This window comes from Cricetulus griseus (assembly GCF_003668045.3).
Source record: "Cricetulus griseus strain 17A/GY chromosome 1 unlocalized genomic scaffold, alternate assembly CriGri-PICRH-1.0 chr1_0, whole genome shotgun sequence".
Classification (NCBI taxonomy): domain Eukaryota; kingdom Metazoa; phylum Chordata; class Mammalia; order Rodentia; family Cricetidae; genus Cricetulus; species Cricetulus griseus.
The window spans coordinates 134,332,627-134,347,397 of record NW_023276806.1 but is presented as its reverse complement, the minus strand read 5'-3'; the positions used below and the strand labels follow the sequence as shown (position 1 = coordinate 134,347,397).

The window sequence follows — 14,771 nt, the reverse complement described above, 5'->3', positions numbered from 1 at the left end:
ACCGAAATTAACCAGGCCAAAGCCAAAGTCTATACAAAGTCTATGGTGTGTGTGTGTGTGTGTGTGTGTGTTTACAAAGTCTATGTATACTTACAGTTAGAAAACCATTTGAAACAGAAGCTATGTAGCTTTGTGTTGGATTTTACACTTTCACTATGCATTTATCCAACATCAATTGGCTCTTTCTTCAGGCCTGTGGCAAAACAACACAACACAATAGGAGCATGTGACAGAGCAAACTGCTCACCTCACAAGAATAGAGAACTAGGATGAGACAAGAGCCATGGTCCCACAGTCACCTTTGAGAACAGACTTCCAAAGATCTAGGATCACTCCTAGGTTCCACCTCCCAACAATACCCCCAAGGAAATCAAGCTTTGGTGGATGGACTTTGGGGGGGCAGGGAACAGTAGGTATCCAAACTCTTGTAGGTAGGACATGCTTGCCAGACAGGAGATCCCAAAAGTCACATGGTACAGGAGCAGCATGGGACTATCCTTAAAACAAAGGCAAGTTCATTATGGCCAGAGATAAATAGTGTGATCCAAGCAGGTAGGGGAAGCAAAGACCCCAGTGAGGAAGATTGCTATGGAGAAAATTAAGGAATTTAAATCATATCCTAAAGTCATCCAGAGTCCATTCAATGGAGGTTGAGTCTGAGAGAGACATGGGAACATTCATGGTTGAGAAAGGTCACTGTGGTCACCCAAGGAAGGCAGCAATGGGTCGTTAAGTACAGGAATTGGTGCATAGGGCGTGTGATGAGGTTCTGGTTCCACACCCAGAGGTGTGGGAACTGGGTGACGTAAGTCACAGCAATGAAGCACAACCTGCAGGCTGAGAAAGTAGGTGTGGGCACAAATGGGGAGCTAGGAATTTGGGGATATTCCTGGTCCTTGGTGCAAGGACATCAGAAGAAGGCTGTGCTGGAAATGTACGGTAGACCTGAAAAGAAAAGAAAGCTAGCACAGGCTTGAGCAGCTGGAGTGGCTTGGATGTTGTGATGACACGATACAGATGTTCTGAAGTCATCTAGACTGGCAGTCAAGATGCTCCTGAGATCTGCACCATAGATGTGAACTTGGCTTCATTACTTGGCAGTACTCAGTGTCTGGATCCCAAGCTAAGCCTGGGCAGTCCAGACAATCTCCAAGGGAAAGTTTGTTTAGGGATAAGAGAAGCAAGCCAAACTCAAAGCTTCAGGGAACAAATGAGTTGCTCAGGAGGCTCATCTTTTACACCCCCACATTAAGGTCTGACTCAATCAAATTTCTAATTTTCTGAGACCTGCTGGTATGTTAAATATGGCTTACTAGGTAGCAGAGAATTTCCTCAATAAAATGATAAGAATCTGTGTTATTTGGAAAGTCCTTTTAGCTCTGAAAGCAGTTTAGGTTTTAGACTAAGTATGGCAGAGGTGAGAATGGGATGGGAAGACAGGCAGACTCCACAGCTGGGGAAGAGGCCTTTAGAGGCGTTTCACTCCATACACAGATGCCCAGAGTCTCTGAACGGAGATAAGCCACCTGCTGCATGTTTCCAATGCCACAGGTTTCCATAAAAGGAGTTCATTGTTTTTGCTGGGTAGCTTTAGGTTGATGTATCAGAAAATGCCTGTCTCTGACTTCTCTGTCTCCCTTTGGCCCTTGAAGTTCCTCTGCCCACAGCAATTCTTCATGTTTTAGTTTTAAAGCTGTGACTGCTGGTTAGAGCAAGTGCTTGGCTGTACGGCCAGCTCCATGGTGAGGTGCCTCAGGCCCTGACCTCTCTTAGCCATGTCGCTGCTAGAGATAGTTGAAGTTTATTCAGCATGTCTTGCCCCCAAGCTCATTTTCTGCTGGAGATCCTTGTAATGAAACTCAGTTTTTCTTTGGGAGATAGACTTGTTTCCCTTGAAGTTTGGTTTACTAAAAGTTATGAGAGGCCGTGATCTTTCGACTGGTCAGGTACCCAAGGCCAAACAGACATATCAAAACGATGTGGACCCATGCTAAGAACCTAGGGATCAAACTGAAACTTGGAGAAACATAAAAATGCCTAACTAAGAAATTGGTAGCAGCCAGTTCAGTTGGACCCCATCAACCTGAGTGGCTATGGTAAGACATCCCTTCAGTTATAACCCTTAAAACTTCAGATTTAACCCTTCCAAGGACAGTAACCCATCCCCTTTTAGGTTGTTTATTGTACTATTTTCTTCTCCTTAGACAACCTATGCCTACAGCCATTCTTAGTTAGGACCCTTCATAACTTGTGACTCACTTCATAAAAGCCAGTTCAATCAATTTCATGACATTTTGCTCTTTTTTTAAGGTTTATTTATTTATTATGTAGTTTTCTGTCTGCATGTATCCTTGCAGGCCAGAAGAGGACACCATATCTCAGCCACCATGTGGTTGCTGGGAATTGAACTCAGGACCTCTGGAAGAGCAGGCAGTGCTCTTAACTTCTGGGCCATCTCTCCAGCCCAACATTTTGCTTTTTGAGACAACGTAAGAAATCCCGCTTAAAATATTTTAAGCTTCAGCAAACAAGTAGACAGCTCTGAAACTCATTTGCTCTCTTGGTGTGTCATGACAAAATTGAGTTCATTTGTTCAAGACATTCATAGATTAACGTTTTTATTTTGCTAACTGAACTGCACTGTTAGCATTTGGTTGTAGTGTTTACCATCAGTCTGCTTGTCTTTAATCACACTTTCCCTCTTTTGGAGACTACAGAGATTTGTTTACCTAAAATAAAATGGAACTTAGGATGATGACCCTCCAGGGGCCTCAGTGTTAAAAAGTGTCCCATTCTTTTCCTTTTCCACCGAGGAGACTTGGATGTCAACTGAGCTTTATCCTGGGTCTGGGCACAAAGTGAAAAATGTTGGGTCAGATAAGAACCTTTTCCGTAGGGCCTCTGGGTGTGTTGTTGAGGATTCTAGCCTGAAGAGAACAAGCTTTCTCCCACGTTTGTTAAAATGCAGGCATGAAGATTTCTCCAAGGCACATTGCTTTCAGATAGCGTGTTTTTTTTGTTTGTTTGTTTTGTTTTTTTACAACAAAAAGCAATGACTAAAGTCCCAAGAAGGACATTAGTTACTGCTCTTCTGGTACATTTTGTAGTGATATTGTTGATTTCCATGGTTTTTGTAGCACAAAGGGTCCCAGTGAGGTGTCACAAGCCTTCCTCCAACTCCCTGTGTTCTACCGGCTGCTGCCTAGCTCATCTCAAGAGTACCATTTGGGTTAGTGTCATTTGTATTAGCATCTTTGTATTAGCATCACAGTATATCACTTGCATAAAAATCTCAGTTGCTGTGAGAAAATGCCAGGATGACTTGTCTTGCCTCTGAATTATTTTGTAAAATGTATTTTCACTCAATACATACATAACCATGATGTATTGAGTGAATATACCAGTATTGTTCTCATGTCTAGGGTGGTAAGCTTTAGCCAAGTCAGATGGAAAACTCTTTTAAGTAGCTGCTTCCCAGCAGTCAGACAGCTACTTCCTTAGAAGGAAAACATTAGTGTTTCTTTTCCCTCTTACTAGTGAGAAACTGAGGTATGGGAACATAAAGGAACTTGCTGAAGGTCACCCAGCTATCAAGTGGCAGGCCCAGGCTCAAACCGGAGAGACTGTCTCCACTCCCTCTGATACACTTTTTATATCAAGTTGATTCACAAGTTTCCATCAAAGCCTGTCTGTCCACTGGCTGCATCCATTCTGTGTTTAGTTGGTGTGGTCTCCACACACATGAATACATGCCTTCCCATTCTCATAAGCAGATCCTCGCTGTGATGGTCATAGGTTTGTGGAAGTGTGGGTGTGTGGAACATGAGCAGGAGAAAGAGGTTCTGAGGGAAGAGAAGAAGACAATAGGATGTGTGTGGCATGAAAAAAGGAGCTGTGGGGGGTGCAAGACTGCAGCGGGGCAGGATGGTAGGAGGAGAAAGGCATATCAACAGAAACAACTAGAAAAAGAATTGTTCAAGCATGCTCTCTCTCATGGCTGGGATTGTATGAGGTTCGTTGGTCTAGCGGTTACTTCCAGTGCTTCACACCCTAGGTTCCACCCCTACTATGTATTTAAAAAGAAAAAGGGAAAAACAAAAACAAGCAAGCAAAGCACTATGGTGACTATTATAATATCAACATCAACTTCAGAATAACAAATATTACCAGCAATAAAACTCAAGAATGAAACATAATACTTTGCGTGATAACAGAAGTACATATCTGATATACTTCATGTTTCCAAACATTGACAGTGCAGTATGTGTATTTATTTTAGTGCTTTAATATGTTGTAGAATATTATTTTAAGGTGTGTTACATTTGTTTATGCCCTGGAATATTTGTTTAACGATGTAAAGATGTGTTGCTTTTGTTAATGCTGCAATTGTGTAACTCTGTGAAGCTGTGATTCTTTGCCTGTCTAAAACACCTGATGGTCTAATAAAGAGCTGAACAGCCAATAGCAAGGCAGGAGAAGGAATAGGCAGGGCTGGCAGGCAGAGAGAATAGATAGGAGGAGAAATGAGAAAGGAGCAAGATAGAACAAAGAGAGAGGATGATGTCAGGGGCCATCCATCCATCCAGGAGTAAGAGTGAAAGTAAGATATACAGAAGGAAAAAAAAAAAGGCCCAGAAGCAAAAGGTAGTCTGGATAATTTAAGTTAAGAAAAACTAGCTAGAAACAAACCAAGCTTAGGCTAGGCATTCATAAGAAAAAATAAGCCTCTGTGTGGTTTATTTGGGAGCTGGGTGACAGGCCCCGCAAAAGAGCCAAAGAGTAAACTACAAACAACATTAATATATTTTTGATGTGATATTTTGCTAATGGTTAAATGAACTATTCTAAGGTAAAGTGCTGTTCATTGAAAGGATCTGTTAATAATTTGCACTTGTTATAAAACAGTTACATGTGAATGCTTTTGTCATTATTTGCCATTCAGTTTGAGAATCAATGATTATTTGATAGATGCCTTTTCTTTAACCAATGTTATTTTCATTTCATGTTCAGAAATGTGAAAAAAGTGATATTTTAGTACCAGCCCAACGATTGTATTTGTTCTTAAGACATAGCATGGAGGTTTATTAATATATTCCTTTGTTCTTCTTTGCCAAAGAACAAACTGCTTCTCTAAAAAGTTGTTCATCACACTAGAATCTCAGAAATGACTTACTCATTACTTTTAAAAAAAATATTTTTTAAAGCGTTGTGTGAGGCAGGGGATGTAGCTCACTGATAGAGCAGTGGCCTAAGGTGTGGCTAACCCTGAGTTTAATCCCAGACAGTGGGAGAGGGAGGGGTAGAAGGGTGTGTTCAGATTGGCCATTTAACACAAACCTAGACATGCCTGAGAAAACAGACTCTCGGCGGAAGACTTGCCTCCATCAGGACTGGCCTGTAGACATGTCTGTGTAGCATTTTCTTCATTATTAGACACGGGGACCTGGGCTGTTTTAGAGAGGTAGCAGTAGTCAGTGTTCTTCAGTGTCTTGGCTTCAGTTCCTGCCTCCAAGTTCCTGCCTTGAGTTATTGTATGTGTTTCCCTAGATTATGGGCTGTAAAGTGTAAGCCAAAACAGACCCTCCTGCCCCCAAGTTGCTTTTGGTCTAAGTTTCATCACTGCAACAGAAAGACAAATTAGAATAGTATTATGACTGGAAGTCTGTTGAGATTACAGTGTCTTTACGTTTCAGTTTCATATTTTATTAGTTTCAAAGTTCAACCTGTTTTTAAAAGTCACTTCTCTCACAAAGGGAGATCTTTCTAAAAACATACTACATTACCTTATTTGTTTTAAATTCCCAATGGGATCGAACAGCTGTCTATGAGTAACACTGTACTTAATCTCCAAAAGAGATTTTTTTTGTGTTTTAACTTGGAAACCTCAGATCCTCCTGGATAGGCCCTGGTCCCTTCCATCTCCCAGTTGCTCTAGCGTTTGACCAAGCAGGGAACTTCCCCCTTTAAATACAGAAGATAGACATTGATGATATCAATACCTTGCCTTGAGGATAACTAAAGTGAAACACCTAAGGCAGCTTTGTAATGGTTATTTTTGCTACGCTAAAGTTTATATCTGAACAACCAAGGTGAAGAAAATACCAATGTAAGTCTATGTGAGCTCTATAGACAACATCATGTCTTCTGATTTTCAGTGTGGTTTTTTTTTTAGTCCTAGTCATATAATTATACTGATGAGCATAATAGAAACTAAAAGTCTCTTCAAAATCCTTTAGCAAAGTTCCTCTCACTCATGTTTTACCAGCAACATCAGGGTGCATGTCAAAATTCTACCCAAACCTATGTCACCCGCCTTCTGTCACCTGCATTTTGGTCCAGTTCTGTGACATTGTTTCTGGTCTACAAAAGGCAATTTCAGAGAAAACAGATAATAGGTTCAGGACTGGAGTGGGCTCACACTTTCTGTGAAAAGACCCTGACGTAAATAACTTGAATTTGTTGGGAAGTTAGAGTCTGTTCTAGCAATGCAAAAGACAGCCGCAGTCATGGCTCTGTGAACAGTGTGGATGTGTTCCAATGAAATGTTATCTGTGCACATAAAATTGGGATTTTGTGTGCTTTGACCATGTCCTGAAATTTTATTTATTTATTTTTTTTTATAATTTGGCCCACTGGCAATAGCTGATCAAGCCCGGGTTAAGTTGAACTTGGCTAACGTTGCCTTTGTCATTTCTGGTATCTTAGAACTTTGGTCTATTGACCTAAAGCTACTTTCATTATCTCATCTTGCAGAACTTTGCAACCCTAAGCCTCCTTCACCTTCCTCTTTCCTTTCTACATCTCAGTGCTCCCTTATGATGACTGATCCTGGCTGTCAAGTCGACACCTGGAAAGAGGGGCCCTCGGAGGAAGAGTTGCGTCCATCTGAGTGTGAATGAGTCTACGGGGTATTTTCTTGACTGTTTGTTAATTGATGTAGGAGGGCCGAGGTTGGGCTGGGCTGTACAAGAACAGTGACTGACTGAGAGCAAGCCACTAAACAGTCTCCCTGGTTCCTGCTTCTGCTCCTGCTTCAGTTCCTGCCTTAGCTTCACTAATTACAGGCATATGCACTACCACACTCAGATTTGCGCCTACAATGTGTGTGGAGGGCAAAGGGCAACCTAAAGTGTCATTTCTCAGGCACCATCACCTTACTTTTGGAAATAAGACCTCTTACTGGCCTTACTACCCTGGCTGACCTCAACCTCACAGAGACAGCCTGCCTCTCCCAGTATTAAAGGTGTGCACCACCACGCCTGGCTATACCCAGCTTTTTGTATATGGGTTTCAGGGCTAAAATTCATGTTTTTGGTTTTTTTGTTTGTTTGTTGTTTTGGTTTTTTGAGACAGGGTTTCTATGTGTCTTTGGAGGCTATCCTGGCACTCACTTTTGTAGACCAGACTGGTGTGGAACTCACAGAGATCTGCCTGCCTCTGCCTCCCGAGTGCTGGAATTAAAGGCATGTGCCACCAACGTCAGGCTAAAATTCATGTTCTTATACTTACAAGGCAAATACTTTCTCAACTGAGCTATTGCCCTAGCCCTGCAGTAAATACTTGCAGTTATTTTAGTCACTATGTGTTCATGTCTAATTATTTTTCTATTTTCATACAGTCACAGAGCTATGATGGCAGGATTGCAGTTCAAATGCCCATGGGGCCAGGCTGTTGATTTAACTGGCAAAGGTCAACACAGGAAGGTCTGTAAAAAAAACTAGCAAGGACTTGTCCAATCTCTTTAGTACATACAACCTCCTCTCCGGGTAGGCTATTTTTACATAGTGTGACTGTATGCAGGCAGATATACTCATTTTCAAGAGAAACTGGAATATGCAATATTTCAATGCAAATATTTCACATCTTAAATATAGGCTACAAACTACTTTTTTAAAAACTCTACTTTGTGGGCATTTTGTTCCATGTTTTTTGTTGTTGTTTGTTTTGGTTTGTTTTTTTGTTTTTGTTTTTGTAATCCCAGCACATCCATAAGATTGATGTTGGCTTTGAGACCCATGATTTTCCACACCCACTCATAACCAGAGTCCGGGGCTGGAAGGTTTGTGGATCATTGAAGGAAGACCCTACCAAAGCGTGTGCATTCTGCCTTCACCACGATGCCTCTTCCCAAGTGGTACTTAACCTCCGAAGGGCAGAACCCCACCACAGGAGCTTTCTTTCATAACGCCCTGCTTTTTCTGATGACGTGATGACTGCTAAATGCAATTGATGAAGCAGGTTTCTGTTCCCTCCCCTGCTCTTGAGTGGCTGTCCAGGGGACACTGCCAATCCTGATGGGAGTCCCTCGCACTGACTGACCATCTTCAGTGTTTTTCAGTGTTCAGGGCTGTTATCAAAGGACTAATCAGGCTTCTGGCCAAACCAAGGCTTCCCAGCACCAAGGGACAGGAGTTTATCCTCTCTCTGGGAGTTCAGAATGAAGGAATAAGTTGTCTTCCTGCTTTGGCCTGTCTGGGTGGTCAGCCCCAACTTCAGAGAGCCTTACAAACATGGGCCACGAGGTTACCTAGAGAAGAGAATGCTCGTGATAGGCAGCTATATTTGATCTCTCATAAATGATTCATTTCCCCCCGGACAGCAGTTTTCAGTCCGCTTCTCAATTATATATGAATCAGCAATATATACCTCACCTCACTGATGTCCTGTACAAATACCTCTTCCTTAACCAGCATGATTACTGCCTGCTGAGAAGTGCTATCACACCATGTAAATTTTTAAGTTTAAACCACCCCGGGCTTTATACTTCCTTTAAAAACAAAATCAAATTCTGCAGCTCTTTTAGGTGGGGCGGGGGGAGTGCGTGGGATGGTTGTAAACTTTCTATATTGAACAGGCGGTAATTCTGGTGATTCTCCTTCGTCCTCTTTTTTTTTTTTTTCTTCTCCCTTTCTGAATTTGAATTCTAAGCTAAAAATTACCTAGTTCTTCAGGTAAATAAAACCCTCTTGTCCAGCACATATCTTAGCAACTCGGGATTGAAATGAAGCTGAGGACGTGAGGTCACTTACACACTCTGTCCCTCTGAGAGATGGTGACTGCAATAGGCACCTCACAGAGTTGACGAGAGGAATCGGAGAAGAGTTGATCACTCCCTGTGAAGTGCTGACTGCTCTCGGGCACACAGACAGGTCTCCACAAATGACACCACTCTCCTCACCACTAAGTGAGAAGCAGAGGTGACTTCTCCCTGACTCCTACATTCACTCAGTAGTACCTGCTCTGGGCCCTGTTCTCAAGAGAGAGAGCCCACACTCATAATGACCACAGTTTATTGCATCCAGGTTAGTTTCAGAGAAAATGTTTGCCTTCTTTGTAGGAGCTTGGAAAACAGCGTCACCAGAAATATGATCACTTACTTCCCACTGGCATTTTATTTTCAAATGTTCAAGATAAGTATATTGTATAGATAAAGAATATGCTTTTTGTCCTCAAGGGAGTGCTAGCTTTATTCAGGAGCAGGAGACAGGGACTAGCTGGCCGTGCATCGAATGTTTCCAACTAACAGAAGCTGCTCCTCAGCTTAGGAAAATGAGATTTTCCTCCATTTACTTTTAGACTTGCAACAATTCTCAGGCTGTGGGTCTTGACCATTTTGAGGGGGTCAGATATCCTGTATATCAGATATTTACATTACAATGTATAACAATAGCAAAATTACAGTTATGAAGTAGCAACAGAAATAATTTTATGGTTGGGGTTACCACATGTGAGGAACTGTATTAAAGGGTCAAAGTGTTAGGAAGGTTGAGAATCACTGCTTTAGAGGAATCTAGTTCCCTTTTCATTTGACAGGTAATACATTTGCCTTTGAAGATGAAAACATGGCATTTAAGTTGAAAGACACTCAACTTTTTAGGACCAAGCTAAATTGAAAAGAATCAAGTCTTTCTACAAAACTTGTGAAACACTGAAGGTGAAATAGTGAGAACTTGAAGATAGGGGCTGGAGGTGGAGTTCAGAGGTAAAACATGTGGTCCTGGAATCAATCCCCAACAATGCCAGAGAGGAGGGGAGCTGAGGAGATGGCTCAGCAGTTACCAAACATGTGTTGCTCTTCTAGAGGACCCAGGTTCAATTCCTGGCACACATGGTGGGTCATACTGTATAAAACCCTAGTTTCATGAGATGCAATGCCCCCTCCTGGCCTCTTTATGTGCCTGGTACATGTAACATACATATAAGCAAAACACACACACACACACACACACACACACACACACACACACACACAAAGTTGTTTGTTTCTTAATCTTTTAAAGAAAGAAAATTTTGTTTTGTTTTTTTATTTTGTTTTGTTTTGGTCAGTCTTTTATCAACTGGGTAATACTGAAATGTCTGACCAGGACGCTATTATAGTCTTCCCACCATATTGACATTTCAGACTTTTTCACATTTCACTGGGTTATTCCCAAGCTGATTCAACATGAAATGGCAAAGTAAGGTCACCAGTAATTGTCCTTTCACGGCTCTGCAGCTCTGATGAGTCAGTGCAGTGCAGACCTCTGAACCATGTGCCACCAGGAATAGATGCCCAATGGGAAAATAACAGCCCAAGAGCCACAGCCAAGGGAAGAGCTCGGGACTCACAAGTGTGTTTACAGCTCTGGGACCTGGTGTTGGCCATGGTCATCCAGGGTCCTAGATTTCTCACATGTAACACAAGGTTTCAGGGACCTCTTGGCAAAACCAGGTCAGCTTCAGAGTTTGACACCCATAAAGTGAGACGGGAGGCTGCATTTTAAGGGGATGGTGATTTCCGATGTCATGATCTAAGTAATTATAGTAGTTTTATGCACTCCTGGAAGCCAGCAGTGGCTAATGAGTCAGACTTGATGGGAGCTGTTGAAGATCTGCAGTGCTTTTGCTGTTGTTATTTTAAAACAAAGCAACAAAAGACAACTACAGCCCAAGGGTAGGCGCTAATGGTGGAGGAACACCAAGTTCTGCAAATGGTAGCCGAGACTTGCCCAGAAGGTGCTGTGAAAGTTGGTGTGAGCTGGTTTCCCAGCCGGTCCTCCACTTCACCACTATCTGGGAAATGCGCTGGTTTGGGAAATCGTGGCAGCAGAGCATTGCCTTTCAGTAAATAACACCCTGCAAACATACTGCTTGGCAAGTCATTATCAGTTACAGGAGACAGTTTATTTCCTACCTCGTTCTCCCACCTCATGGCTTGTTCCTTCAAGGTCAGACATCAGAAACATGTGTCTAGTGAGGCTGTTCTGTCCTGAGATGCAGTCCTACCTAGCTGGGAGGGAGCATGAATGTCTCTTGGCTGGGCAAGTCTGAGCTGCCTGTGTGCCTCCTCCTTCCCTGGGGTCTTATTGGGACTCTTCTGTGGTTAGAAAGGCTGGGAGAAAGCCGTCCATCCTTGCTCTGAGTACTAGACCAGCACAGACCTACTCTGCGTTTCCCCGAAGTCTAGCTTGTCTTGTCACAGACTGCCTGATGACCCTGTGGTGCACAGGGCAAGAGTTGAGACGGGGTCTGAGTAGACTGGTAGCCTTCCCTGTGGCACTTAAAGTCAGTTACTGGACGCCATGTAGGTAACCTAACCATGTGCATCCAAAAACATTCGTGCCTTTGAGGAGAGAGAGGGTGAGACTCCCCTTCTCTCCCAACTGCCCCACAGCACGTATAATCAACTGCAAGGCCCATTCAACCTCTGAGAGGCCAGTGGGAACACTCACCTCCTTATTATCCCCCAGAAGGTGATACTGAAATGTTGTAAGCAAAATTCGACTTGAAAAAATTTTAATTACGAAAAACCAAGGGTTCCAGAAGCACCTCTGTTTTCTGGGCACGTCTGTTTTCCCTATGGTCCAAATCAAACAACCCTCAGACTTTCATCCAGGGCGGGATCTCTGGGTCTCGAAATACGTCTGTTTCCCCCTGAGGTCCAAATTACAAATTACAAATACCAGTACAAATTACAAATACGAGTCACGAGTCCTGCGCAGGCTCAGGTCAAATTCAAGTCATGACACCAAACCAACAAAACAGCAAGAGGCATAACAAGCAAACATATAACATTGAACATATAAGTTGTGAGCTCGAATCATCTTACCTCCAAGATCGAATCCACTCAGGTGAGGGGTGGTCGCAAATCTCCGATGAGCCCCCAGATGTTAGACCCCCAGAAAACTCAGGTATCCGGGGTCCCAGGCCAAGACTTCGGTCACCCCAATCACCAGGCAGATTCGAGAGCTTGCAGCAAACTGCATGAGGCTTTATTGTAATTTAACGAGCTAACCCCATGTTAGCTCAGGTCTTCTGTCCACCCCCCATGGCGGTTGGCTACAAAAGACAGCTCCTAGGGGCTCCCGAGAGATCTTGTAGGGCAGCGTAAGGGGAGTTTCTAGGGGTACGCACAGGCTCAGGATTGGTGTGCCCTCCAGGCTTGGAGGGCTTGCCCTGTGTTGATTGGCCAACTGGTTGTTATGGCCCATAGGCCCTCCCAGGGTGGTTGCTATGTTCTGTGCATCATTGCTGTGTGCTTGTCCGTAAAGTACACCCAGGGTCATAAAGCATAGCACCACCAGCTAACTTCTGATTGGTTCCTTGTCATGAGGCAGGCATCTGACCTCTAAGTGACCAAGGCAAGGTTACTGTCATGGCTGTCGAAATGGGGAGCTGGTCCCTTCAGTATGTGAAGTGAGTAAAAGTGGAGTTTGCTTTATAAAAGCAGCTGAAATGAAAAATTCATAGTAACACCAATAACAATGAAGTGGTTTTGATGAATACAAAACTTTGAAATAGAGCACATGGTAGGTTACTGACCCGACCTTTTCCTTAGAACATGCAGACAAGTAATCACAAATGGTAATGTTATTTTCTGTTTCAAACCTGGGTTGCCAGGCTTGCCAGCAAATGGTTTTACCCATTGAGCCATCTTGCCAACTCAAAAATGGTATTTTTTTAAAAAATAAAATATACTTCTCAATTCAGGGGGGAAGAAGGGGGATAAAAAGCTCGTCGTAACAAAGGTACCCATTTCTGATTACATGAATGTACGGAAGTGAACTTTTTGTGAGGCAACACTGTAGTTCATTAAGAAAGAGCTATCTGCAGTGAGAAGTAGTGTTGTGTGTGCAAGACTTATAGGTAAGCAAAGGACTGAAGTTCATGTCCAAGGGTGTGTGCAGCTCAAAAGAAAGTCACAAGGTATGAACACGTTAATTATTTCATTTTTAAAAGGTGCTTATATGTAAAAAGAATAATAAAAACAAAGTGTGAAAATGTGTGAGACACCTCCATACCAGTGCCTGGATTTGGCAGAAGATTGCCTGAGATCATGCAACACTCAGAGGGGTGTGTGTGTGTGTGTGTGTGTGTGTGTGTGTGTGTGTGTGTGTGTGTGCAACGCGCAATTAGAGAGAGCTCTTAGGAAATCTAGTTCAACCACTACTTAAGCCAGAGTTGCTGACACACAGAATTGAGTCTGCAGGTACCTGGACTTTGACAAAGGTACATGAATGGTGGAGCATGTTTTCCTAAAACATTCAGACCCAGTTGACATTAGAAACTAGACCAAAGCATTGTCTGCACTCTAAAGGACCTTCAGGTGTGTCTTCGCTCTCCAAGTCATAGTGCAAGAGCAGTAGCCACCATTTGGCTGCATAAGAGGCAGGGCTAGGAAAGTGATGACAGCACACCTTTGATCTTTGATCCAGTCACTGGCTCGAGTGTAAAAGTGAGGAGGGCATAGTGAGATAGGGTTCTCTCTTCCCCCAGAGTGCTGTAAATTGCTGCCGTGTTCTTTAATAAGATCGATAGTGACTTTGCTCTTTATCACTTGATGGAATGAAACAGGAACAGAATTCCCCAAACTACCCTGTCTGTCAGTGTTGTAATTACCAAACAGTTCAGGCTCCGAATTAACCTGAAGGAGTGGTTGCTTCATTGGGGGTCAGGGGTGGGCATGGGGCTGCAGCCTCTAACAGACATCTGCAGTGGTGAGCTGTGATCCAAACAACTCCCTCAGTGAATGCATCAGAGGGTACTAATGCCATTCCGTTCTCAACAGCCCAGTTTACTCAGGACATGAAATATGGAGGCCATGGGCCCACTGCATCAAGTAGTTTGATGCCAGCTGTAGAGTCTCCTTGGCTGACTGACCCTTGGGATAGAGGCTTAGCACTCAGCTTCCAAGAAACCACCATCTGATCAGCTTTTTCTGGCCTCTTCTTCTTCTTCTTCTTCTTCTTCAGGGTTATCAACGCCGGGAAGAGCACGCACAATGAGGACCAAGCCAGCTGTGAGGTGCTCACTGTGAAGAAGAAAGCCGGAGCCATGACTTCCACCCCAAACAGAAACTCCAAGCGAAGGTCATCCCTTCCCAACGGGGAAGGACTGCAGTTAAAGGAGAACTCCGTAAGCACCATCCCTGCCATGTCTTTGGTAGTCACCTACTCTAGTATGCCACTGTAGTATGCCAGGGCTTCATCCAGGTGAGAACGGATGCGGGAAAAGGTAGTCTGCAGATTCAGTGAAGCAGTGAGGCACCAGGGCCATCACACATTCCATGCTGAAGGTGACACGTGGTAGGCGAGGAGGCATCTGCATTTTTAACAAAGTAAACACAACACCAATGCTGTAAATAGTTTGTTTTAGGAGCCAATATATATATTATCTGGTGGTTTCAAAGAAACCAATTTCTCTGTGGAGGCGGTGACCTAAAAACCTCTTGTAAGCAGTGGAAGAAACCCCAGCTCTTGGCTCCGAGCCCAGCTATGACTGTGACCCTGTCT

General features: G+C 43.4%; 1 protein-coding gene across 1 annotated transcript in view; it reads left to right on the top strand.

The window, feature by feature from the left end:
- The window catches only part of Ppm1h (protein phosphatase, Mg2+/Mn2+ dependent 1H), a 238,443-nt gene that overhangs the window by 81,901 nt on the left and 141,771 nt on the right, over nucleotides 1-14,771 (top strand). The window contains exon 2 of the mRNA XM_027392288.2: nucleotides 14,232-14,394. Within this exon, the coding sequence (XP_027248089.1) occupies nucleotides 14,232-14,394 (163 nt within the window). The remainder of the gene's footprint in view (nucleotides 1-14,231; nucleotides 14,395-14,771) is intronic.